Source organism: Triticum aestivum, chromosome 4D (assembly GCF_018294505.1).
Source record: "Triticum aestivum cultivar Chinese Spring chromosome 4D, IWGSC CS RefSeq v2.1, whole genome shotgun sequence".
NCBI lineage: Eukaryota > Viridiplantae > Streptophyta > Magnoliopsida > Poales > Poaceae > Triticum > Triticum aestivum.
Window position 1 is genome coordinate 47,151,993 of NC_057805.1, and position 27,108 is coordinate 47,179,100.

The following is a 27,108-nucleotide window of genomic DNA, read 5'->3' on the forward strand; positions in this document are numbered from 1 at the left end:
GGACAAGGACCTACTTAAGCAAGAGAAGAAGACGTTGGAGTATCTGATTGCTGATCTGCTCAATGCTGGGCATGCCAGCAAAGATAAGCTGGAGAGGATCAAGGCAATTATGATGAGTGAAGTGCTTGGTGTGTGGGTTAAGTAATTAGTAGGCCTATATATATAGCCGGCCTTGGAATGTCATGCATGTTAGGTGTATATTTTGGGAAAGTTTCATGTGCTTTCAGAACCTGAATCAAGATGGTATGAGGGAGGGAGGTACTATTATGGTTCAAGAACTAGTTGGTTTTATCTATGATGTAATGACTTTTATGTTAAGACCTACTATGCTAAGTGAGTACTCATGCTAAGTTAATAAGAAGAATGTTTTATCTATGATGAGGGTGTTTTACTCTGCATATATTATGTGTGGCTAACTGACAGTAGTGACATAGTTGGAAATGATAACATACATAGACAGTGTTGCCCATATCCAACTTAGATAGTCTGACAAATAACTGAACATAGATAGCAAGTAGATAATCACTAGAACTGAACATAGATAGCAAGTAGAACTAAACATAGTGCCTGCATACATAGATAGTACTGGCATTCATAGTCTGACATAATGCTGGCATACATAGATAGCAAGTAGGGTTTCAAACTGAACATATAGCTGACCAAACTGAACATTTGAACTTACTTAACTTACGAAAGTTCAGGACTGACGAAACTGAAATATTTTGCACTGACGAAACTAAAGGCAGCATCTCAACCCTCCTTCTTCAGCATCTTCAGGCGCTGGGAGCGGCGCACCGCAGTCATCTTCACGGCCGCCCTCATCTTCTTGCCCGGCGCCGGCTCCACCACATCTTCACCGCCGCCATCTTCTTCTTGCTTCACGACGACGACCTCTGGCAGATCGGCGCTCCAGCAGCACATCCATGTGGATTGGGAGGTTCCTGTCCCCCTCCACGGCGTCGAGGACGGGAGCCAGCAGCTGCACATCAGGCTCGTTGTCGGAGAGTACGACGACCTCCTCCACCTCATCGTCAGAGGATTCGTCCTCATCATCGTCAGAGGACTCGTCGTCAGAGTCGTCTGATGGCCCAAGGACCCATGGATTGCGCCTCTCCTAGTAGGCGTTGTTAATGGGGGCTGGGAGAGCGAGGACGGCGTCGGTGATGTGATCCGCGGCGGCCGGCGGCGTGGTGGACGAGCGGTACATACACCAACGGGCGCGCTGCCTGGGGTCAGGGGAGCGCTGCACCTCGCGCATCGCCCACAGGAGAATGGTCGCCGACGGGATGGTGCGGCCGGCAGGGAAGGCACGCTGCTTTCAGCAGCTGTCATCACCTTCACCAGGCCGCGGGCGTGGTTCCTCATCATCGCCAGACTGGGGAACCAGCGCGCGATCTCCCTGTACTGCGCGCGCACCTCCTGGTTGTTGCTGGCAAGATCTTCGATGGCCCGCTGCCAGTCCATGGCGACGGCGGCGGGGGTGGTTGTCGGCAGCGATTTTGACTGGAGAGAGGGGAAGTGGAGTGGGCGGTGCGAGCGGCGAGTGGGCGAGTGAGCAGAGAGAGTGGTGGGTGGACACGTATTAAAGGCTGAGAATCCGAAACGGCTAGTGTTACTCAACGCACGCTCACCACGCTGACGGCCGCAACGCACGCAGAACACACGACGTGGCTAACAAAATATAATTAGTTTAGCTGATGCTGGTCAAACAAATCACTAGCACTAGCCCATTGGTATTGAACGCATGGTTACAACCCTAAGGTCCTGGGTTCGAGCCCCAGGGCAAACTATTTTTTTGCAGAGTTTTTTTGGGAGTCTGAATTTAACTTCTGGTTCAACTGTCTGAATTTAACCAGGCTAGTAGCAGCACACAGACTATTTGTCTGTAACTTCTGGTTCAACTATCTGAATTTAACCAGGCTAGTATCACAAAGTAAAATGAACTGTATAAATGGCAAATTAAAACAAATAAAGTATCACAAATTAGAGTCACAAATTAAGTACCATACATTCAACATTCTCCACAAGTTCACATGTCTGAATTTAACACACACTTAATAGCAGAACACAAACTTAGTAGCACACAATCAAACTTAGTAGCAGAACACAAACTTAGTAATAGAGTTTCATTTGTTTCCACTAGCATTGAAATAGGCTGCAAACTTGCTAGGAGGTTTCCTCTTCCTCTTGCCTGCTAATTTCCCTGGTTCTCCAGTGGATGTTCTTGGTGCATTGAATGTTCTTGTTGATGCTGATCCTCTTGGAGCTCTTGTTGATGTTGATCCTATTGGAGGTGCTGGTGAAGACCTGACTGCTCCCGCTGAAACTGTTGATGCTGAACCTCTCTTATCTTCTGCTGTTTTTCTATTCCTCGTTGCTTTAGGAGGTGGAGCAGATGAGGCTGGCATCTGTGAAGTTTGGTGTTGATGTGGTGGTTGTGGAGGTGGATGTGTAGCACTAGAGGAACCCCTAAAAATTTCTCTATTCTCCTGCATGACAAAATTAAAACAGTTAGTAAATAGACCAGACCTAAAATAATTAAACAAAGAATGCAACATTTTTAAATGACCTGGTGTAAGTTCTTTCTCATCTCAAGACTTGGTTTTAGAGCTTTCCCACAGTTAGTATATCTATGGCCCTGTAGACCACAATTGCTGCATGTAATTGTTCCCATCCTGCTTGTGTCCTTTGGTGCAGGCACCTCAAACTGGCCCTTTCTCCTAGCTGTCTGTTTCTTCACTGGTTTTTCTTTGAACACTGGGGGCTCAATATCCTGAGTATGGGTGTCAGGCCAGGATTCAGGACCAGGGACAGGGTACACTATGTCTTTGTATTCTTCAACATATAGTGGTTTTTTGAGAAATTCATGCACATAGTTCTCTGGGTGCATGTGAAGCTTGCTCATTGCTGCTATTGCATGACTGCATGTCACACATGTCATGTCCCACCTCCTGCAGTCACATGAGTTAGTAGCTATGTTCACACAGTACTGATTTTCACCACTAGACACTTGCCAAATGTCAGGACCAGCCCTATGCGCCTCACAAAATTTGACATACTTCTTATTCTCATCCAGTTTCTTTGAATAGTTGGGTGTGATCATCCACCTGCTGGTCTCTGTCTTTTCCCTAGTCTTCTGCCTTTTGATCATCTGCTTAGTCCTAATTCCTTCAAACATAGTCCTAGTTGGTTTGGCCCTAACATCAAGGATCATTTTGTTGAAAACCTCACTAAGGTTGTTCACAACAAGATCAGTTTTGCATTTGTAATCCATTGCAGACCTACACCAAGTCTCCTTTGGAATTTTTTAAGCCACTTCCAGGCATCCTCACACTCTGCTTTAAGCTCTGCCATTGCTAATTCATGGCCATGTTTGGTGAATGAGTAGCTAGCCTGATCTACTAGCTTCTTTAGTTCTGCTCCTCTGAAACCAGCTGACTGAAAATTTGCATATATGTGCCTCAGGCAGTATCTCTGAGGGGAATCAGGGAACACCTCATTTATAGCCTTAAGAAGACCCTGATTATAAATTAATAACCATGGTCATGAACAAAAAGAAATATAGCCAGTAATAACAATATATATCTGAACTACTGGCTAAGATAGGGTGCATACCTTTTGCCTGTCAGAAATAATGGTGTAGGTTCCAAATTTGCTTCCACTTCCAATGCAACATCTAAGATGGGTTAGGAACCATGTCCAACTCTCTGAATCTTCCTTATCAACCACACCAAAGGCTATGGGGTAGATGTTGTTGTTGCCATCTCTTCCTATGGCTGCAAGAATTTGCTGTCCAGTGGTTAGCTTGATGAAGCAACCATCAAGCCCTGCATCCATACCCAAATTAGCTAGCATAAATTTATGAACAAGATATTTTGAACAAAATGCAGTTGTAGATTTACCTATAAAGGGCCTGCAACCATTAAGAAATCCTTGCTTTGATGCATGCAAGCAGTAGAACATGTACTTAAATCTAGGAATTGGTGTAGGGTTTTCTGGGTCCTCAAATGTTGTAACTATACACCTGCTACCAGGGTTTGTATCAATAACTGCTTGCAGGTAGGCCCTCATTCTATAGTACTGCTCCTTCTGGTCACCTTGCACAACCTTCATAGCCTTCCTCCTTGCCCTATAGGCCACACTCCTTGATACATCAATTGAAAACTTGACTTTGTTGTTTTTAATAAGTGTATCTACAGGTGCTCTAGGATCTGCTCTAAGAGAAGGCTCAACTGCTTTTGAAAGCCACTTAGTAGTAACCTTTGTGTTCTCTGCTGATGCTGAACAAGTGTGCTCCATGTTACACTTCTTAATGCAAAAAGTTCTTTCATGAGCTATCCTGGAGGCACACATGTAAAATTCACATCCATGCTCTCTCTGTGAACACCAAACAATAATTCTTGTTGGGGAGTTCCTGTGGTAGTGAAAAGACCTCAAAGTCCTTATGTGAAAATTCCTTAATGCTTCTCTGAACTGGTAAACACTGTCAAAACACAAGCTCTTGCACAACAGTAAATGTGAATTGGGAATTTTGGGGTCAAAATATACCCTTTCCTTCATCTTTTTCTTACTACTCTTTGTCTTTGGCTTCTTCATGAGGTACGGTAGTTCAACTTCATCTTCTTCTTCCTCATCACTTATGCCTACATCACCAGCAAAACAAAATTCATCTGCTTCAGGAAACCAATCTTCAAAACGTTTTTTCTCTACCTCATTGTGACATCTGCTAGTTGGACGAGGGCTCTTCACATGTTTCACAATAGCAGTACTTTCCAATGCTCTGTCCTCTTCAGAGGCACACTCTATTTCCATTTGAACAGCTTCAGCACTCCCATCTGAATGAACTGAATCATTTGAACAAAATTCAAACACTTCGGTGTCTCCTTCAAAGTGGTTCAAATCTGCCTCTCTTTGAATCCTGCTCCTCTCAAGCTGAGCCTTTCTATCATCTATCTGATTCTGAAGCTCAGATTGCTCCACAACCTTTTTCACACAGCAGCTCTCTTGAGTGTTCATGTAATTCTCATTAGCCTGTGTACTAATTCCAGGTTCAACATTTCTCACAACCTTTATGTTCACAACCTTGACATGATGAAAAAACTCCAACATTTCATGAGCACTAGCTTCATTACCTAAATACTTTACTCTTTCAGATCCAATTTCCTCCTCCTTCACATCGTATATGTAATCACTCTCCCCATACCCTTCACTAGCAATGAGTAATTGTAGAGTAAGAAAAGATATATCTGACTCATATATACCCCTTTTCACAGGGTTTCTTCCTTCTAAATGAAACCAAATCTCCCACTTCTGGTCAGCCAAATTGCACAAATATGTGCTCATCAATTGAATTGAAATTGTCAGAACTAGAGTTGCAATAAAGTTTACTAAACATGTTCAACAAACATAAACAAGTCTCACTAAGTTGCCAGATTGAACAAAACATGTGCATTTAAGCAAGAGATTCTCCATACCTACCACCCTTACAACATCCAGGCGCCGGCGATGACTGGGTGAGTGGTGCCTCCGGCTGCTGAAACCCTGCCTGCATCGCGTAGCTGCTGCTCCCCAACTAGTTATCCACTTCAGAGAACGAGCCCACAGCGTCCAAACTTGTGCCACCGGCGCCGACGTCTCCGTCACCCATATCGCCGCCGCCACCGTCCGGATTCACCGACGCCATGGCGGCCACCACCTAGGTCAGACAGAGGACAGAGGGAGAGGAGGGAGAGAGTGAAGCGCGAGAGAGGAATGGATTGGATCAGGTCTTGACCTGGCCGACCGACAACAGCCGTTTCCGACCGCGGACGCGCCGTTAACGGCCGTTAACGCGCGGCGGGCGTCGGTTGACCACCGTGGCACCTGAAACGTGGGACTGGCTGGTCAGTTTGGTGCTTAGCGTGGGTGAAGCGGCCAGTTTCGACACTTGGTAGTTTTTTGCCACGGATTAGGACAAATCTGGTAGTTTTCCCCACAAAATCGTAAAGTGGTAGTTTTCTGTCACGTTTCCGTGAAATGTGGTAGTTTTTGGTTAAATACTCCATTTTTTTCCTTCTTCCTTCCTTTTTTCAGAACGCACCTCGTCAGAGAATCAACTCCATTATCTTTCTTTTTGGAAAAGGAGGTTAAGACCCCCGGCCTCTGCATCAATCGATGCATACGGCCATTATTCAACAAAGATATGATAAGAACATACATCAAGCCATCGGAAGCCACCACTCACATCTACAAACTCGATAATGTGGAGTGCTCTTACTCCCATATCTAAAACCGGTGTCATTGCCGATCCATTCACATAACATATCAGAACCTACAGCCGATGCAGCAAACATAAATAGTACATCACATGCACACGTTTTAGAAGCCGCCATTATATATCTTACGGGGAAGGCATAGCTTCATTATCTATCTTAGGAGGAAGCCACGACTCCATTATCTATTTTAGGGATGAGGGGTGCAGGGAATCGCCGGAGTTGTTCATCAATGGTGCGGTGCTTAGAGGGATGGCCAGAGCGGCAGCCAACACGGTGGTGGATGAAGGGCGGGACGACGAGACGGCGACAGCCGCTTGCCGCGGGGGGTGGAGGCAGGCGGTTAGGCCTTGGTAAGCGCAGGGGAGGAGGAGGAACCGTCGCGATGAAGGAGACGCAAGAACGTGTGGGAGGAAGAAGATGAACAACATGTGATCTATTTTGGGCTGTTGGATGAAGATCTGATGGTTTATACGAGAAGTGACTGATGCAACACATTTTTTCAGATACTTACAAATAAACGCATACTCTCCTTGACTCCCGGGAATGACTGGTCACACTAAAGTCCAGGAAGAACGAGCCTCCGTTTCCATTTGATCCATGAAAACATCGGCAATATAGCTTATGTTAGTACTTGTTCAAATTGTCACTTTATTAATTATTCACACAAGACCTTACAAAGTCATACAACAGTAAGACTAAAGCCACCGTCTAGGCAACATCTGTCGCTATTCCTATGCAGTTGATGAAGGGATGCTGATAGTCTGGGCCTAATACCAAACAGAACTCGCAGCCAAACCTAACATCTAAGACCTGAGGTCCCAATCAGGACGCCTGCCGGGTATGGGGCACCCACCAGTCCGTCGCACTCCTCAACCAGGATGCCTGCCGGGTATGAGGCCGCCGCAGCCACCTGCCACCAATCCGTCTTCAGTGCTATACTGCTGCATCTACCTTGCCCGGTCTAGCTGCCGTTGACGCCACCATGATGCCAGACAACGCCACCATCCCGCACTCGTCCATCAACACACGCCCACCGGCGAGACCCCGCTGCTCCATGCCGCTGAGACCCGCCATTGTCGACGTGCCAAATGCCACGCCACTCCTCCGTCGCGAACACCACGTGTTGCCACTGGTCCCATCCCCTCCGCCTGCAGTTCCTCTAATCGAGCACCCAAATGCCCCAGGCGGTGCCTCCAAGAAGGGTACGATACACGCAGTGCCGCTCCGCCCAATCTAAGGAGATTTTGGGTTTTCACCCGGGCATGGGGTCAGGGTGGAGGGCAGGGACCTCGACGGCGCCTGCAAGGAGGAGAACGGTGACCCTGGTCATCGCCACCGTCGGGATGAACGAGTCATCCAGAGTTCTCTCCGGTCCGATGTCGCCTCTACCAGCCCCAGCGAACGCACCGAGGCCGACGACCGCGATCGGAAGCCACCAAGTGCAGTGGGAGAGAGCCTGCAGCGCGGAGGCGATCCACCGGCAACTCACCGCCCATGCGGTCAAGACGCCGTCCATCCACCCCCCGTGAACGTCGCCAGCCGAGGGCACCGTCGCCATGCCTAACGGGGCCGCCGCCCCAGGTCCAGGTTCCTCCACGATGGCCGGAGTGGCGAGATCCGGCACCGCGCGGCCGATGCCATCAGGATATTAGTTCTATTATGCTCATCGATAGACTGTCATGGTATCATTAATGTAGGCACAAGGGTGATTTAGTTAGTTGGACTGGGTGTCTGGGTCCCCATAGGAAGCAATTCCATTGTTTTATGGATGGAGAGAAGCAATTTAGAAGGGGGGGTGTAGAGGGTAAGAGCTGGGATTCCAGTTATGCAACATAACACCTGAGGAACGCGACACAAAGAAATCACATGATATAAGTACATGAGTTACTTGATCATATAGCTAATACTTGTGGGTGATATGGCTCATCCTCGTAGTAGAAAATAGCTATTAACGAATGTTAGTGGGGATTTTCTATAGTAACACATATTGATTGAGTGTGTTTAGTGGAGTATTATGTACTCCCGTAAACAAATATACAGAGAAAGTATTTTTTAAGACATGTTGAGTAAAAATGTTTTATGGTCACCCATATCAATTGATAAGTTCGATTAAGTTATCTGATGGGCATGCTAAGAGACTCTTTTGTTATGAGGTGGGCATAGTTGTAATGATCATACATGCTAGTAAAAAGCCTTCACATCATAAGAGGTTGTATATCTGATGACTAAATAACTCATGAAAATGTTTTGACATCACAAACATGATTTGTACGTAAAAGAGGTACTATTTTAATATGTCTAATGCCCATGAATATGCTCATGTATTACACATAAGTTTACACCTAACTCATTAGTTGTTCCATAGTCCAAAGACAAACATGACGAGCGTGCTTTTAATTTTCTTACCCCGAATGCCAAAACAATTAAAATAATACGCCCTCCATTTACTTATACAAAGCCATTATGAAATATACGTTTTGCATCTATACAAGGCCACCAACAGTAATCGAGACAAAATTAATGATATTTTCTCATACTAGCAACCTGTTTAATAGTTGCATGCATGCAGTCATAATGACAGTCAGCTACTTCCTCCTCTCAATTTTCTTGCATGCATGTGGGGTATTAATGATCTCAGTAAATGAAAAGGAAAGCTGACTTGCAAAGAAGGCATTAAATTTTACTTTGGTACATGTAATTTAAGTTTGTGGCCTTGTATATAAAAATGGAGGGAGTACTATAAGAACAAACCATGTCCATTCACAAAAGGAACATGTCTATTGGATCAAAATAATTATTTTCCAAACATTTTTTAAAATACTCACCAAACACAATGAAATTAAATAAAACATCTAAATCCTTTGGAGAGGGGGAGGGGGGTTGTGAATGCGTGGGATATCCATGTTTCCTAAGAAAACCTTTATTTTCGTGGCGAGGATTGGCCATTTACATCGAGCCAATCACACTCAGGGGTAGATCTATTATGTCGTGTTTACATGATAGTGGGATGTGAAGTGTGTAATATAACTGTGTTTTTTAAATATATATCCAAAATCCATGATCATGTAAAAACAAAAGACAAAACATGCTCCTACAACAATGCTGGCAAATAATAAAGGTGGATTGTTGGAGGGTAGGCGGAAAATTATTGTTTGTACTCCTTTCGGTCCTTTTTACTCTGCGTATTAAATTTTTGTCAAGTCAAACTTTACAAAGTTTGACCAAATTTATATTAAAAAATATCAACATCTATAATACAAAATATATATATACTATGAAACTACATTGCGCAATGGACCTAACAATATAGATTTCGCATTGTGAATGTTACTTTTTTCTATAAGCTTGGTCGAAGTAGAGATATTTTGACTTCGAACAAAACTTATATGCAGACTAAAAAAGACCGGAGGGAGTATGTGTAACTCACTTGGACTATAGTGTACTACTCCATCCCATAGTGTAAGACGTTTTTTTGACACTAGCAAGACATTTTTTGATATTATGGGACCGAAGGAGTGGCATTGTCCGAGAAAAAGAAGAAAAGTTGCATACACCAGCTCAAGATAATTGAGCTACCCTTTGGTTGAAGAAAACGGTAGTCGTTTCCTAAAAAAAAAAAAACAGAAAAAACGGTAATCTTAACGTTGGGCGCAAAGCCTGGTCTCGCGATGGGCTTGCAGCCGTCGGATGGCCGGGAGGCCGAGCAGTGTGTGTCCGTGATAACGCCGTGATGTAAGACACGGCCAACGTGCCTCGTGCAGCGGCCGTCGCGCCGTATCGCAGTCGCAGCCCGCGAGAAAATGAAAGGGAAGGGGTTCCTCTGCTGCCTCGGCGGCGCCCTCGGGCGTCGGGCTTCGACGCCGCTCCCGTGCGACGGTTCTCTTTGCACCAACCTCCGCTACGTCGCCGTCGCCGTCGCCTCAGCTCCTGGATAGCGCGCCCCTGGCCATGGCCGAGGAGGATCTTACATGGATCCGGGAACGGGGCAGCGATCCGGCATCCGCACTTCAGTGGCGACCCCGTTGATGGATTCGACGCGCGCACGGCTCGTCGGAAGTGGGTTCGGTTGGAGGTTCTGTGTACCATTGTGAAACATGGGGAAGCTGTTGACTAAATAGGCAATTTCTCGATTAAATTAATCCACGAGTAAATCACTAGCATGGCATTGACACATATGATCGCATACTGATATTCAGTCAAAGTAGCACATACTACGCTAATTGCAGAAAGATCTACGTATAACGCTAGCATGGCTAAAACCGAAAACAGTAGGAGCAGGATAAACGAGTTATACCCTCCAGTAGGCCATGCAGAGGCCGCGGCTTTGGTGGCAGCAGCGGCGTCCTCGGCGGCCTTCTTGTCAGCTTCAGCTTTCTCGGCGGCGGCACGTTCGGCGTCGGTGGACATGGTGATGATGAAGGCGACGCGGACGTAGAGGAAGTAGACGATCGGAAGTGAGCAGTCGCGTAATCGCTGCCCAAAAACCTATTCGCCCCTCACCCCGTACAGGAACCAGAAGGGCGTGGTTTCGGAGACCTGCTCTCCCGTCGACCGTGTACGCGGCGGACGGGATGGAGTCACCGGCGGCGGCAGCAGCAAGGGAACGATGGTGGACGTGCGCGTGGAGCAGATGTGATCTGTTCGTGGCGGCTAGGGTTAGGAGACACCGCACACTTATAGGCGCAGCCGCGTGGAGAGACGTGGGAAAAATAAGCGTGTAGGTGTAAGCTCGGCTCGGCTCAATCCTGCAACCCGCGGCGCGGCGGGCGGCGGAGGAGGAGTGCGCGAGGGCCTCTTCTCTTCTCAAGCTCCAATAGCATGTAGAAGAGAAACCCTTATAAGGAGGTCCAACTCCTCTTCCACTTCCGGGGTGGGACTAAACTTCCCACTACACCTAGTGCCATATAACCCACATGGGCCCTTAGAGATTTTTCAGAAATTGCTACATGGGCCTAGAGCCCATCTCAAATTTCAGCAGAAGCTGCGGTTCATTGTACAATTACACGGAATTCGGAGGCGCTTCTTGCCAAGATGAGTTTCAGGTTTTCAGCAACAAAATCTCACCGAGTTTGGTTGCCGGGATTGCATCGTGCTTAGCTGAGCTTGTGCTATGTTAAGGTGAGGTGAGATACTACGTTTTCATGAGGTTTCTTTTTCAGTTTGGAAATTTCAGAGTTCAAATGCTTGTGTATCCCCTCATTAATTGTCTGCCCCCTTCTTGGAAGTTGGAGGCTCAGTTGCCTGTGAGAGTTTTGACCTTCGGAGGCTCCCTTTTCTTCTCTATATATACACGCAAGTGTTTAATGCACCGTTGCAGTGACCAGTTGAAGTGACTCGACATCACTCTGCAGTGCAGAGCTATAGCTGGGAGTAGCTCTTTTGCTTCTTGGAAGTTGAAGGCGGGCAGTTGGAGGTTTAATTGCTTCTGACTGTTGGCTTGGGCTCCTTTTTATTCTCCGGGTGCAGGTACTTGACTTGCTACATTGTTGGCTTGTTGAACGGAGTGACTGGAACGCCGGATGCACTCTGGCTCTAGAGCAGCAGCACTGCAATCCTGGTGCAGGCATCTTTGATAATCCAGGTAACCTGTTGGCGATCTTCTTCAAGATTGGTCATCTCTGCTGCGCCAAAGCATGTACTCCATTTCAAGATTATTATTTTTGCCTTTCTTCAAGATCGATATGAATGATTACCAGCATAAGTAATCAGTAGCTTTGAGCTTTCCTCTCTCGATCGCCATTTTTAGCTCTTGGAGCTTCTTTGCAAATGTAAGGTGTTTCCTCCTCTGCCCTGTGTCCTACTCATCACTTTTACTCTAAAACTAAAATCTGAGTTGTTGATTTATTTTTTGGCAAAAAAAAGAGAGAAAGAATCCGGGTTGTTGAATGTCAGCATATAAAAAGCATATTTACTTGCTTTGATTTGTTCGATCGTCTACTAGTATGTCTACTTTCGCACCTGAGTCTGCTTGCTGTCTCTCCTTGCTGCAGAAACATTCTGTGCATATTTACAGTTTTCAGTTGGCTGGCAGCTCTTCTGTACTATTTACAAATTTTCAGTCGCAAGATTCTGTGCATATTTTTGGGGTTTGAAGGTAGAATAAACAAGAATGTGTGAAGAGTGACATAACACAAGAACAATCTCTACTCTCTAGGAGGGAGAAATTACCCCCGTGAGACTGACATTTGAGTTTGATTTTTCATTGCTTTGTTGAATGTGCAACTGACATTAGCTGCAAATTTCAGTTCACGGGACTGGATTAGCAGCATCCCAGATGGAGAAACTTTGTGACTGTTGCAAGAGATACGCGGACCATTTGGATGAAAAGATGAAGTGTTTCCGCAGGCACATGGGTGCTGATTTTAGACATGGCATGGTAAGCCTGTTATAATTTCAGTGTCTCAAGTGTGCCCAGATATCTTCTGTTCACAGTTTAACATGCAGGGTTGGTTAGGTTTGTGATGGATAGTTGCCTGCTAGTTGGATAAACTTGATGGCAGTTCAGTTGGTCTTAAACAGGCAGAAAGAAGTGGATAGATTCTGAACATCATTGATAGTGAGCAAAGTCTGTAGCTAAACTCATGGATTCCAGTCCAGCAGTTATTCCTGTAAGGCTGAAACATTGTAGCAAAAGAACTTCAAGGCTCAAGATGAAAATTAAAATTGGAGCGGTGCTTTTTAATTCCGAAGCTAATCGCGCGCTGTGCCATTGTGTTTCGTTAATATTAAAGTTATCATTCAGGGTTAGTCAGATTTGTGCTGAATAGTTGCCTTTCCTTTTTTCACACTGATGATAGTTGCCTACTAGTTGGTTGAACTAATGATAGTTCTGGTATTAAACAAATAGAAAGAAGTGAATAGATTCTGAACACATTGCTAGTGAGCAAAATCTGTAGTTAAACTAATGGTTTCCAGTCCAGCAGTTATTATTCCTGTAAGGCTGAAACATTGTGGCAAAAAAACTTCAAAGCTCAAGATGACGATCAACATTGTGTGTTTTCTAATTTCGTAGTTATAATTGTGCATTGTGTCATCATGGAATTTTGGTTTATATTAATCATGTAATCAAGCTCCATTCATTAATCATTTCCTGACTTGTCTACTAGAACATAGTTCTCACAATGCATCTATATCGTATTTTTTGCTGCAGTCATCACTGTCGGAAACTATGAAATTGTTGTGTTTATACTTCATGCCAACATGTTTCCATATTTTTTTCCTTCAGATCATACCAAAGAAGTTCATAGATAATTTCGGAGGAATGATCTCAAGAACCATCGAACTAGAATCTTCTAATGGTAATATGTATGTCTTTGAAGTTTCCAAGCGCATGGGTAATACAGTCCTCCACCGTGGATGGCAGGCATTTATAGATGAACATCACATAGAAGAGAATGATTCATTGTTGTTTCGTCACATTGAGAAATCCCGTTTTGAGATTCTGGTCCTTGATTCTGATGATTGTGAAAAGGTGTTCTTCTGCCCTGGCATCAACATTGTTAGTAATGTTGAAGAAAGAGGTGCGGATTCTGTTAATATTTCAAATAGCTCCCGTGATTATGCCACAAGATCATCAGGAAGCAAAAGGTTTGCTACGTGTGGAAGGGGTAACTCAAGCCATCCCAGAAAATCAGCGAAGACAGCCTTAAATTACTACTCACCTGAGAATTCAGGTTGCCTTTTGATTCTCTTCTGCACTGACGTTCTCTCAGTTATCTGTTCACATTACATTTTATATTATAACTATATTGCCGTCGTTTTCACCGTTGAGATTATGTACAGGAGAAGACACTGAGAACGAAAATACAGACGCGATATACTCATCGTCTGAGGATTCAGGTTACATTCTGATCCTTTTCTGCATTAACATTACTTCCTGAATTATGTGTTCACAATAGAATTTATATTATATCCTATTGTCACCGTTTTCACCATCGAGATTATGTACAGGAGAAGACACTGAGCCTGCAAATACAGACATAGAATACTCCTCATCTAGGGATTCAGGTTATATTTTGATTCTGTTCTGCATTAGCATTACTTTCTGAATTACGTGTTCAAAATACATTCTCTATTAGATTTTATTATTGACGTTTTCACTGTTGACATCTGTACAGAAGAAGGCACTGAGGACATTCCTTCGGAACACGAATCATCCTTTGAGCTAGATGATGGCCACACACCTTCACGGCAAGATTATGTCTTAGCTCGGGGAAGAACTCTATCCAGAGTACAGGATGAGAAAGTAACTACGCTTATCCAGGATGTTGGAGCTGAAATTCCTGTGTTCGTGGCTGTCATGAAGCCGAGCAATGTCAAGTCACAAACTTCTGCTCTTGTATGTTTTACTGTTCTCTTTTGCCGAAGTTGTCGTTCATAATGTTTAAATGCTTAATTTTTAGATTTCTGCATGAGCATTTTAATCCATTGCATATTTGATATAATTGTGCTTTTATATTGATTGCGTGAAGAAAAAGGAAAGTGTGAATCACTGGTAATTATTTGAATTCAGTAAAATGAAGACAGTTCTATTTCAGATACTAAAATATATTGTACATTGTAGCATCTAGCCGGGGAACATTGTGCATCTTTAAGTTAGATATGCATGAAATGCAGTTATCGAAGTTCTACAAGATAGATGTTTAAGTTATCATGTACAGGTAAGCAATGTGTTCAGATTGTCTTGTAAAGTTGGTAATTTGTTGGAAGTAGCATCACATTTTTTTCTGAGAGCATATATGCTCTAGGATATGCAGTCAACTTACTTGACAAATCATGTGCTTCAATGGAAAATTTCTGTGCAAATAGAACACTTTACATCAGGCTGGAGTTACTCTCTGTATGAACTGATCCTAGTCATATTTGTTGATCTGTCACTGATACTGTGCCGTCTGGAATTAGGTCATTCCCAAGGGCTATGCAGTTGAACACTTCCCACCTAAAAGTCAAACTGTGACACTGCAGCGCCCAGGCAAGAGCAAGAAGTGGCATCCCAGATTTCACATTAGGAAAGATAAACACGGGTCCATCCTTTGTGGGCCTGGTTGGTTCGACTTTGTTCGCGACACTCGAGTACAGGTGGGAGATATCTGCATCTTTGAAAGAATGATGAAGAAGGGCACTGGGAGAACATTCTCATCACTTAGAGTACATCTACTTCGCAAATCAATGCTGCATTCCGGTGGAAGCGGAACTGGTCCTAAAAGAGTAAGCTTAACTCATGGCAAAACAAGGGTTAATTCAGCAACCCCTAAAGGAGCACGCACAACTGATGGTAGAACCAGGGCAAAGGCAACTTCGACAGCCAGTGTTAGGAAAGAACCAGGTGATGGTACATCAAGATGCCCTCAGTAGGCTGAAACAAATTGGTGCACTTCCAGTTCTCTCCTTTCTGATTCGTTTTAGAAATGTTTCCAGGAGGAAATGCGCCTTCTTCGGTTCATAGCCATGGCCACGAAGCACGTCAGGGGCCTGTCGAGTCTAATAAATCCAGAGGGCCTCGGAAACGTCCCTACATAATATCGTCCACTGCATGTCTGACCAGGGAGCAGGAGATGAATGTCGACAAGAGAGCTCGCTCCCTTCAGTCCGATGTTCCCATTTATGCGTCAGTAATGAACAAGAGCAGTGTTGGTGACAACAGCCTGTACGCCGTAGTAAGTCGATCGAGATCTATTCTTTACACATTTCAGCTGCCAATGGGATGTGTTATTATTCATTGTGTTCTTAAACCTGGTAAGATTTCAGCTAACCTGTTGTTTTAATGCAACATTTTGTGTAACAGACTATTTGCAGGAAGTATGCTGCTGAGTATCTACCAGCTGGAGCGCAGACTGTGACACTCCTGAGGGCAGAGAAGAGCAAGACATGGGAAGTCAAGGTGAACCCGAGGATTGGCGACGCGAAGATGCTCAGGGGAGGTTGGCGCGAGTTTGCCCACGACAACCATCTGAAACTCAAAGACATATGTCTGTTCCAGTTGATGATGGACCAGAGGAAGCTTACGATGATGGTCGACATCATTCGTCACAATGAGAAGCGTTAGTTTTAACTTCCCAGCACATGAGAGTGAATCTCGGGTGGCTGTTCTGCTGGTATTTTGTGTGTGCTTTTGGTAGTTCTGTTATCTGTAAACTCTGTGGTGGCGTGGCTACTTTCCAAACTAAGGGAGAAACCTATGTTTATGTTGTGGAATTATTCGAGAGGCCTTCTGGTATTCAGGGAGTTATCTAATTTTAGGTTGAGTTATTGAATCAATCCAATATTGTTTTCTATGCACATTATCGCAAACTTCCACTGTGTTTCTATCAAACATGAATAAATAATTCTTCATGAAACTATATGTAGTTTGATTCGATGGATTGGTTCCATAGAGAGATAGCTACAGCAACTTTGAAGGTCTGAAGGATGAAGTGGAGGTCTGTTGGAATCCACATTCAGTCATTCCATAATCACTCTGCTTTAAAAAGGATCTGTCTAACTGTTTGTTTCCACAAGAACTGTAGAACAGGGCTTCTGACTGAACATAATACGGCATGGTAGAGAAGAATTATTTACCGTCGGCGTCAACCGGTGCCTCTTCCCTGCCTTTCTCTTCTGCGTCCGCTTTGTATCTTAAATTCTCTCTGGTTATTTCTTGTACCGCCCCATCACCGCATCAGTTCTGCACGTTGGCAAAGGTGGTGCGGCCACTGCTGTCACTATGATTATATGGTTGTAAAGTCTCCAGTGTTAACAAAGAAACAAGAAAAGGAAGTTACATATATTGTTGTATTGTTACACACGGATAGGAGAATATGCAAAATATGAACACCTACTGCAACGAGGATTGAACAAATGCTGAATAAAACATGATTTAAAATAAGTCATGTGTGTATTGAAATGTCGATCTTACATAATAATTTAATATTTGAATCAGATATCTCAGTACAAATATGAAAAAAACAATAACTTTGGGTAAAACATTACTTATATGGATAATATTACTCATCAAGCCATGTAGAACAACTAGAGAAGCTGACATGCACAAAATATGTGTCTAGCAGAAACTACTTAGCTCTATGAATATAATTCTGTTTCTTCCCTTTGGTAAACAAGGAAAGACTATTAAATACTTCCAAATATGAGCTAATATTTCCAATTCAGGTTTTCCACATATAACTCAAATATTTTCTTTTCCATGATTTTTATAAGTGTGATCACCGAGGAATTAACGAGTAGATTGGACCCGCACAAAAGGAGTTTCAAAATCACCTTGAAATGTTCAGTACCGTAAAACTGAAATGTCCTTAAACCAGTGGTACATGATCAAGAGATTATATACAGTTTGAGGATGAGAATCGCCTCAAATGTTGGGTCCTCATATAATGCACCATTTATAGGAAAGACTAGAAGATCTTAATCCTTTTCTCTTTTTTATTTCTGAAGGTATTGCTAATAATTCAGATTTGTTACAACCAGATGAACTATATGGTATGCCAAATATGGCAAAAGGGCCACATACCTTAAAGTAATTTCATCATACTTGAGTCATTAAGCTCTCCATGTTGCCCGTCAGGTTCACCAGAGCAATTTGATATAAAAGTAATACAAAATGGAAGAACTAGAGATTAATTCAGACAAATTTACTCACAGAGGCAATAAAGCTCTTGCACTAATCTAGCCTTATGGTGCAAGCAGCAAACGGCTACGCAATGCAAGTTATTACACCACACGCAACCCACTATATACTTTGGTTAAGAAAATAATTCAGAAAAATAGAACTTGGAAGTTTCCTGTGATAGTTTATAAATCTACGCAGTAGGAAGATATTATATTATGTAGCCATTGCTTAATATAGCAAAACGCTTATACACTTCACATATATAAGGTCACCTAACATTTAGGACAGAACTATAGATACATTTATCTTTTTACATGCGGCGATGAATTTCGTAGTTTGCAGCATCAACCTTATGTTGCATCAAAGAACATATCAAGGAATAAACTAAAATAACTAAAAGCAGCTCAAAGTCTGTACGGGGACAAAATGAAGACATGACAATGCCAGTCCTTCTATTGCTACACTTGTACGCAGGATCAAGGACCAAACTTCTTCTTGGGCAATGGCCGGCGCTCTAGGACTAGAACTGTCTTACCCTCAACCTGGGATGTCCACTGCCTTCCCCCCATCTATCTGTAACCCATGCCTCCTAGGAGGATTGTAACCATAGTTCTACCCTTTCAATGAAATGAAACGCAAAGGTCCTTTGTGTTTTCCCGGAAAAAAAATGAAGAGAAATCAGGGATCATAGAAATATGAAGCTCGTAATTCTTTAGTCATATGAATATAACAGCGCAAATCGTGACTTAAGACATGTAAAAGACGGAAAATGTTGGACAACTTATGAAGGATTTCTGAATTCTGAAACCTCTCTAAGAATTTGGGGAGGTTTATTCCGATTTTGTTAGTGAAAATTAGGCATCCTGCATCAAAAAAGGTATGCAAAGATCAAGCCATTCCACTGCTTTTTCAATCTGAATTTAGAACTTTGCATGCACCTATATGTACTGCAATCATTAATTAGTTCATACATTTGACCGTGCATAAACTTTAAACAACAAAAAGAAAACTCCAACTCCAACAGAAAAGTGAAACATTTGCTTAGACAACATGGATTGACTAAAATAATTAGCATTTGCTTACAAAATAGAGAAGTGCCCTTGTCAACACACAGCATCATATAAAACACATGGCTACATACAGCCTAGTGCTTGGATAAGTTTCAATTAAAACATACAAAACATCAAATCATCACAGTTCACAATACTAGAGTAGATCGAACCTTAATGGCACCTCACGCAGCAATCAGTTAAAAATTGATCACTTTATAAAACCCACCAAGCCTGTCACTACAGAAATCTTAATTGCAACCATCAGAAAATTGCAGGTCTCAAACAACTAATGCTTTGAAAATTCTAAATCTGAAAATACAGAAAATAAACATTATATAACCATGACCTACCAATTGACATTAATATAAATCTAATAAGGCAGTGGGTTTATCTAAAACATTGAGATAATCATATATGCCAGAATCACTAGCCAAGAAGCACATAGGCACTGCATCCCATCCCTCGCGGCTACAGCCGCTGCAGAGGTATGAAGGGCAGTTACTCGGGGTGAAACAGTTACTGAGGAATAGGAAGGAGGAATAAAGTGAAAGATAACAGAGACGGTGGAGGCAATGCCAGTGCTGCAGAGGACACAAAACAGTAGCCTGATGTGAGTGCACATCACAACTCAGCTTAAGTAGATCAATTTATTTATCAAACAAGCGGATTACATCCTAACTTGTCGACTTGAACACATGAACCGGACTCTGTAACAGCCTAACAGAGCCCATCAATTGGTATAAACACATCGATAGACAACCATAGGAGGAACTCTTGCTACAAAAGTAGGAAAGATTCGACTAGATGACAACTAAGTAGAAGAACTCCGACTAGATGACAACTAAGTAGAAGAACTCCTCGCCATCCCCACCAATCAGCGACTCCTCTTCCCAGCCTTTGCCTTCCAGCTTATCCTGCTAGATGTTTCGGACTTGTAATCCGATTACTTCTGGTTGCCTCCTCAACACTCAGCAACATGAAGGCCATCAGTGAGTTTAATTCGGTTGTATGTGCTCCGACATTGACAGGAAAACAAAAGAAAGCAAGTCATTCATATGGCCTCAAAAAGACTCTGTAATAAACACAAGGACAGGGTAAAAGATTGAACCTTCTTCAGGCGATTTGGTCAGCACGACCAGGGGGATTTGGTTGATACGACTAGATGACTGTCCAGTAGACCAGCTCCTCGACAGTCGGCTCCTTTTCACTCCCTTGCCGATCCAGGATTTCTTCTGCCACAACTGCCGGAGCTGTCTCCTGGTCACGGCTGTTCTGCGCCTCAGTCACGACGAGGCAGCCGCGGTGGAAGGAAGAGGGGGATGGGCCTCGCCGACGGCGGAGGGCGAGGCTGCGGTCCAGGATCGCCGACGACCAACCTGCAGCCTCGGAGTCGTCGGCGAGAAGGAGATCCCCGCAGCGATCTCTCTTCTTCCCGCCGGGGCCGCGCATCTGCGCCGGCTGGACGGGATCCACGAAGGTGAAAGACCCGTTCATGACGAGCATGGCGCTCGCGCCCCGCAGCGGGATCTCGACGGACGACATAGCGACGGCTGTCGAAATCGATCGAAAACCTAGATCTGGCTTGGAGCAGCGAGAGCGCGGGAGGAAGGAGAGAATTGAGCCGAGGCAAAGACGGAGAAATCAAATTATCGATCTGGGCGACGGGTTAGGGTACGGCTTTATACTAGTATATCGAAAACAAGTCGAATACGCGTATTTTATACCGCAAACAAGTCGAATACATATCCTTTTACCGTAGGAAATTAGTTTTTTTTTTTGAGCAAGTAAGAAATTGGTAAGTGCTCGGATGACCTGCGTCGCCAGCATCTTCGTAAGTGAAAACTTGTATTTTTTTAGAAATGTACGTTTTTTTTAGCGATTTTAGAAATGTACGTGAAAACTTGTGGCGCTCGGGAGAGAGACGGGCTGGCAATATGGGCCGCTACTGGGCCGAGTTCTGTAACGTGCGCAAAAGGCACAAAAAATGGGGCCTACACTGTCACATAACAATTTCTGATAATTCTAAAAAAACATAAGAAATGGTAAAAGGATATGTATTCCCCGGCGACATCCTGGTAAAAAAGAATCTTGTGCTCCACGGTCCTCCTCCTCTTCCCCGTCCGATGGACTCGCCGGCGGCAAGAGAAGTGGGGACACGTCTGTTATGTTTTATTTTTCTTAGGTTTTTGCTTCCCTGGTGACATCGACGAGGTGGGTGGTGACGATGGTGTGTTGGGGTCTATTCGGTCACTCCCTACCTCGACGACATCCGATCCGACACCGGCGAATGGCTTGTGAGAGTTTGTGTCTTCAGATTTGTTGTTTCCTTCAGATCTTGGTAGTTAATGTGTCTTTCGAGGAGAGGTTTTCGGTTGGTTGTTGGTGAGGTGAGTTCAACATCTTCTTCTTTGTTGTTGTGTGGCTTGACCTGTTCTCCAACCCTTTGAAGTGATGGGATGGATTGCAAACCTGTTTTACGTGGGGTGATGCTCCAGCTGATGTTGCTTCAGAGATTTATAATTCTTGTCTCAAGGGGGGAGTGGCTATTGCGGTCTTCAAAGCTTGGTATGACGACGGCGCTTGCAGGTATCGCTTTTCTTTGCAGTTGGATCAGTGCAATTTTTAATCACCGGCGGTCAATGTACCATCGGTGGAAGGAGAAGACTAGTATGTTTTTTATGTATTTTTTCAATGGTCATTCTACGTCCATTTGTTTATCCACTGTAGTAGGAGACGATTGATGCCTGACGAGGAGTAGAGGATGGCAGAGGAAGAGGCGCTTGAGGAGGGGGGAGATCAATCTAGATATCACTGCAGGAAAAATGATTGGTACCTAGTGAGGAGTAGAGTGTGATGGAGGAGGATGAGGCGCTTGAGGAGGGAGGGAGATCAATCTATATATCACGGCAGGGGAGACGATCAGTGCCCGGTGAGGAGCAGAGGATGACAGAGTAGGAGGCGCCTATGGATGCCTCCGAGCCGTCTGCGGTGGCCATCGACGACATCCCGATCCTGTGTCAAAATAAGTGTGCTGAGGTGGTCGCGGCTGTGGACAAAGACAACCGTAATTCCAGCTGCCGGACGAACAAGGCAGTGTCATTGTCCCAACTGAAAGCTCGACAACTCCAGACAAAAACACTGCCATGAAGGCAAAACAGCCGGTTCAAGGAAACACTACCATGGCAGCCAAAAATGCTACCATGGCAACCTCATCATCTGTAGGGACCAATTGAGGGGGGAAGGTCGCGTCATTCAATGTCTAGCTTGGATCGTGCATTTTGATCACAACTATGTGGGCCCAACTGGATCAATGCTACTTAAGAAGAAGCCAAGAGGATGGAGGGAATCAAATGGATCACGACAGCGGCTAGGCAGATTTTGCATTTCTTTTTTACCTTTAATGCATAGTTGTATATGAGAGGGACCATCCACTGTATTCGATCAAGTGAATGCAAAATAGAGGGAACTAGATCTTAACATTGTGATATTAGAGATCAGCCACTACCCTTCCATCGCCTCCGCCACTACCAACATTGGATAAACGACGTCGGAAACATGCCCGTGAAGCTTTGGTCGCGTCCATGGACCGCGAGCTTCGTGCCTACCTCGACAAGATGAACTCCAACCCGATCAACCATGCCAACAAGTAGGACAACATCCCCGCTTTCATTCTCAAGGCGCTTGACATGCAGATGGCCCAGATCGACTCCCTCACCGCATGGAAACCAGAGCTCAAAGCGCTCTTCGCCAAGCTGGATCTCTCGGTCTCTGCATTGCAGGTGGCATCCCCTATGGCCATATCGAATACGGGTGGAGCACCTCACACCCCACCGCCAACCGCGACGCAAGGCAACCTCAACAGGGTAGTCAAGCCATGGTGTGATGCTTCTCACCTGGGGGGGCATCAGCAATCCTTGAGTCGCCAGCGGCAACCCCTATCACGGGTATGACCGTTACTCCTTCTATGTTTCCTACTCCGCTATCATCTCAAGTGGTAGACACCCTCGGTCAACCGCCGCCATCCATGGCGTTCCCAATTATCACTTGGAAAAACCAACAACTCCGGAAGATGCTTTGTGACCGGTACTTTTAGATGTTCTTCGTGCATAAATCGTATACTGGGCTCCCATGGCGATTGCCTCCGATGGTGACGAGTTGGGGGAGGCAAGGTAGTAGAAGTGGAGGGCGAAAGTCCATAACTAGAACTATTTCATTTGAACTCTTCTAATGGCTATTTACCCACTTTATGGGCTCCTTTGATTCAAATAAATTTTATAGGATTTTTGGGGGACTATAATTCTAAGGAATTTTTTCTACATTTGTCGTTTGATTCGTAGGATTGGATCCTATTGTAATTTTTTTAAGAAATCATTTGTACTACATTTCATAGAAAATCTAGCATGTCCAACCTTTTTTTACAATTCACCTTATGCCATCAGACACACTCTGCTAACCCTATAACCTATATTTTTTCCTATTCTTAAGTTTCGAGAATCCTCCAAATCAAAGAGACCCTAATTTGTTTTTCTTGCCGATGTTAACGGCAACTCCAACCGGCTGACGCAAAACAGATGCGGATTTTGTCTGTTTTTGTATGTTTGAGTCGGTCAGGCTACTGTTTTGTGTCCTCTGCACTAGTAGGTGCGTCCAACGGCCAAGCACATTTCGAACAGTGCATCTAGAAAAACTTAAAGTTAAACTTACAAACACATAAAACAAATTAAACTTGAACTTAATTAAAATATATTACATTAATTCCAAAAGTCCCGGCTGTCCTCGCCGCTGTACATTAAACTTAAACATTAAAAAAAACTTAAACTCAAGAAATCCCTGGATCTTGTAGTCTCGGCTGTTGCCGCCATCCTAGTCGTCGATTTCGTCCCCGGTGAGGCCGACGAAGGGCAGTGACTACCACAGGTGGGCGGGTGGCACCTGTTGTGGCTCCAGCAGTGCCTGACGCGGCGGGGACGGTGACCACGTTGATGTAGGGCCGCTACCGCGGCATAGCGGTCAACGAGATTGAGAAGCTGGCCGCGTCCCTCCTCGGCCCGGACGAGCGAGGTGACGACCCGGCCTCCCGGTCGTGCTTCCCCAAGATCCACTCCCACACCATTGTGGCTAGCGGGCAGCGAGCGGCGGCACTGGCTAGGGTTTGTCGGGCTTGTGGGGAGTAGACGGAGAAGAATATGTGTGTGAAAGTGGACTGACCCCTCCAAACACGCCACCATCTCATTAAAAAGACCACAACAGAAGTGCATGTGCGGCCGACGCGTGGGGCCGAGAGCGTTCATGGCATTTAATAGAATCAGAGCGGGTGGTTGGGTGGCCAACACGCGGGCCTCAAGTGGACACTGAAAGGACACACACGGTGCGTCCGTCTCGTGTCGATGTGGATGCAAACCTAGCCCAAATATGCGCCGAAAATGTGTTCAAACAGATGCCAAGGAGACATCATTTGGAGATGCATCGGGCGCGTTGGGCCGCCGTTTCTGTTCACTTGCACCAAAGGGAGGTTGGAGTTGGCCGAAATAACTCGTGCCAGTCAAAGTAGTATTAGCTAGAGAGCGGCGTTTTGATGTCGGGCATGAACAATAAATCGTAAAAAAAAATCATTTTTTTATGCAAGATGTTCAGAGCGTAATACTCATGCCAAACTTAGCGAAGTTTTGGTAAGGAAGAAACATTTACAAACAGCACTGTTCATGTTTGAATTTGTCTTTTTTGCCGCGCGGTCCTCGAATGTTCAAATTTCATCAAATTTTGCACGGACATCACACACACGCATGAACATCTTGCTTAAAAAAGTAATTCGGAATTACTTGATTTTTTCTATTTTTAATCGCTGTACTGTTCATCGAGCTCGTCTGCGCCCGGGCACAAAGGGGATTTTCGTATTAGCTAGGCCTGTAATTAACCACACCTACCGGAAGTACACTCGAATCATGGGGAAATGCGGTACAGTCCACGCACTGCACCGCGGTCTGCAGGCTATTTACGCCGACTGGACATTAGGGTGAACAGAGTGCGGCGTTCGGGGTTGCAAGCAAGTGACCGGTGGCGGCTCGGCTGGAATGATGGCAGGCGCGAGAACCGATGAACTTTACCACGCCATGCCGTGGTGGCAGGAGCAGAGCTAGCTAGGTAGCCCATCCCGTCTTCTCGCCGAGCTTTCTTCTCTCCCAATCGTCGGCCAGAGGCAGGAGGGAGCCAAGTGTCCTTCGGGAGAGGCTTCATTTCACCCCTTCTCGTCTTCTCCGCTAAGATCCTCTGCTCTCGCAGAATCCCGGGGCTCCCGATTCTTTTTCCGCCGCTTGACCTAGCCAAGGTTTCCGTTCGCCGGGATCTCAGCCGGCCCAAGGTAAAGCCTCTCCCGGTCGAACCTCGCAACTCGGCAGCATTGGCATCATCGTTTCACACGTTTTGGCACTAAACTTCACTGCTAATGATGCCTGCTTCCTTTGCTACGCATGTCGGGTGAGAAGATGGGCTGCGAAAGATGCAAGCGGAGGGATGAACTCGACTACTGCAATCTGGATGACCGGGAGAAGCAATTCCTGATGTTTATGGTGGATGGCTGTGGTCGTGAGATGGTAGGCCCCCAACACATGTTCAGCTAGAGCGGTTCTTGTTTATTTTCTGTCACCTTCTTGTGTCGAATGGCAAGCAACTAGGTCGATTGCTTGATGCAGCACCTACCCACATTTTTCTTCAGACATGCAGACTATTGATTTAATGTTTTCGTGCCAGAATAAGCATATCCCCAAGTTGGATCTGATCCGTACTACTGTAGATCCAAGTTCCTAAGAATACTGCATGTTGAGGTTATGATACTCTGCAAATAGGGTGTATTGTTACTTTTCAATTTTAGTAGCACAAAATACAAAGGAAAACGAGATCAACAGGGACTAGCCCCTGTGGTAATTTACAAGAAGAAACCCATGATTTCAGCACGGAATAGTACCTTTACCTGGATTTTACTTTTTTTTTTTGCGAATTACCTGGATTTTACTTGGGGACGAATAAAGATTTATAGTGTTAATTGTGTCAATGTGCCCTTTTAATCATGGTCTGGTGGCTAGAGCTGGCCTCTGTTAATGTTGAACTTGAATTTCCATTTAGCACTTTATTTGTAACTTGCTATATATTCTGTGGAAAATATTTTATGGCATGTTGATTTGGTCGCCGGATCAGAGGCATTAACATGATAACACAGAGACTAAATGCCACACTGGTAGATTTACAGAAATTAAGCTAGGGCCTTTCTCCTGGTTTGTTTTCACATCAGATGTCAAATAGTATATTTTGCATCATCTTCATACTTTGTATGTTCCTATGGTTTTAACCATGTTTTGTTCATGGTTCTTGTTAATGCAGACCATCCCAGATGATTTTCTGAAACGATTCAGGGGTGAGATCCTGTTGAGGATATAGACCTTAGAGTCACCCGCCAGGAGGGGCCGGGTTACTCTAATGGTCATTGCCAGAAGCCCGACGCCAAGCTTAAAGACGGTGGGCCGAAAATGGGCTTAAGACCCGGATATGGCTTAAGGCCCGTAGTTACAATCATTATTATGGTAGAACTTGTAGTGTAAGGCAAGAATAGTTAAGAGTCCGAGCCGGACACTCTTATGAGCCGGCCGAGACTCTGGGAGCTGCAGGGCGTCAGCCTCCCTATATAAAGGGACGACCCGGCAGCGGTTTAGGGACAAGAACAATCTCGTCGAGAGCCAGGCATAGCAGTTAAGCTCCCTGGTCATCGAAACCCTAATCAATACCACCGCAAACTGGACGTAGGCTTTTACCTTCACCGTAAGGGGCCGAACCAGTATAAACCCTCGTGTTCCTTGTCCCGCTTAACCCCTTCAAGCTTCCTAGTAGCGATGGCTCCACGACTAAGTCCTAACTCGAGGACATCTGCCGTGACAATTCCACGACAGTTGGCGCCCACCGTGGGGCCAGCGCACGGTGGATTTGAGTTCTTGAAGGGCAGCTTCGAAGGGCTCAAGGGATACGCTGTGGGCCGGATGACCAAGAGTCGTCGCGGCAAGCTCTACATCGACGATGCAAACTGGGGCCCCGACGCCGGCTCAATTGAGTACGGGTACCGGGTCCCCTTCGGCGGAATTCATGTCTTGATTGGCAAGATTGGTGAGCCGGGCCCTGAGCCGGATCTCTGCGCCGATCCCATCGAGACGGCTCA

The 27,108-nt window shown here is 45.0% G+C and overlaps 1 protein-coding gene and 1 long non-coding RNA gene across 2 annotated transcripts; both read left to right on the top strand.

Moving 5' to 3' along the window:
* Positions 1–10,054: 10,054 nt before the first annotated feature.
* LOC123096645 (B3 domain-containing protein Os03g0620400) lies at positions 10,055–16,525 on the top strand. Its single transcript, XM_044518406.1, has 10 exons — positions 10,055–10,177; positions 11,721–11,835; positions 12,500–12,630; positions 13,480–13,927; positions 14,037–14,093; positions 14,205–14,261; positions 14,372–14,592; positions 15,156–15,579; positions 15,672–15,910; positions 16,039–16,525. Exons 1-10 carry the CDS (start codon positions 10,055–10,057, stop codon positions 16,297–16,299), a joined length of 2,076 nt encoding a protein of 691 aa, XP_044374341.1. The 3' UTR covers positions 16,300–16,525.
* Positions 16,526–24,946: 8,421 nt separating this feature from the next.
* LOC123099561 (uncharacterized) lies at positions 24,947–26,444 on the top strand. Its single transcript, XR_006448182.1, has 3 exons — positions 24,947–25,266; positions 25,391–25,498; positions 26,283–26,444. It is a non-coding gene; the product is annotated as an uncharacterized lncRNA (long non-coding RNA).
* Positions 26,445–27,108: the final 664 nt, after the last annotated feature.

Coding starts and splice junctions, on each gene's coding strand:
- LOC123096645 (XM_044518406.1), top strand. CDS start 10,055: ATGAAAGGGAAGGGGTTCCTCTGCTGCCTCGGCGGCGCCCTCGGGCGT. Junction 10,178..11,720: donor TCGCCGTCGCCGTCGCCTCA/GCTCCTGGATAG, acceptor CTCCGGGTGCAG/GTACTTGACTTGCTACATTG. Junction 14,094..14,204: donor CTCATCGTCTGAGGATTCAG/GTTACATTCTGA, acceptor GATTATGTACAG/GAGAAGACACTGAGCCTGCA.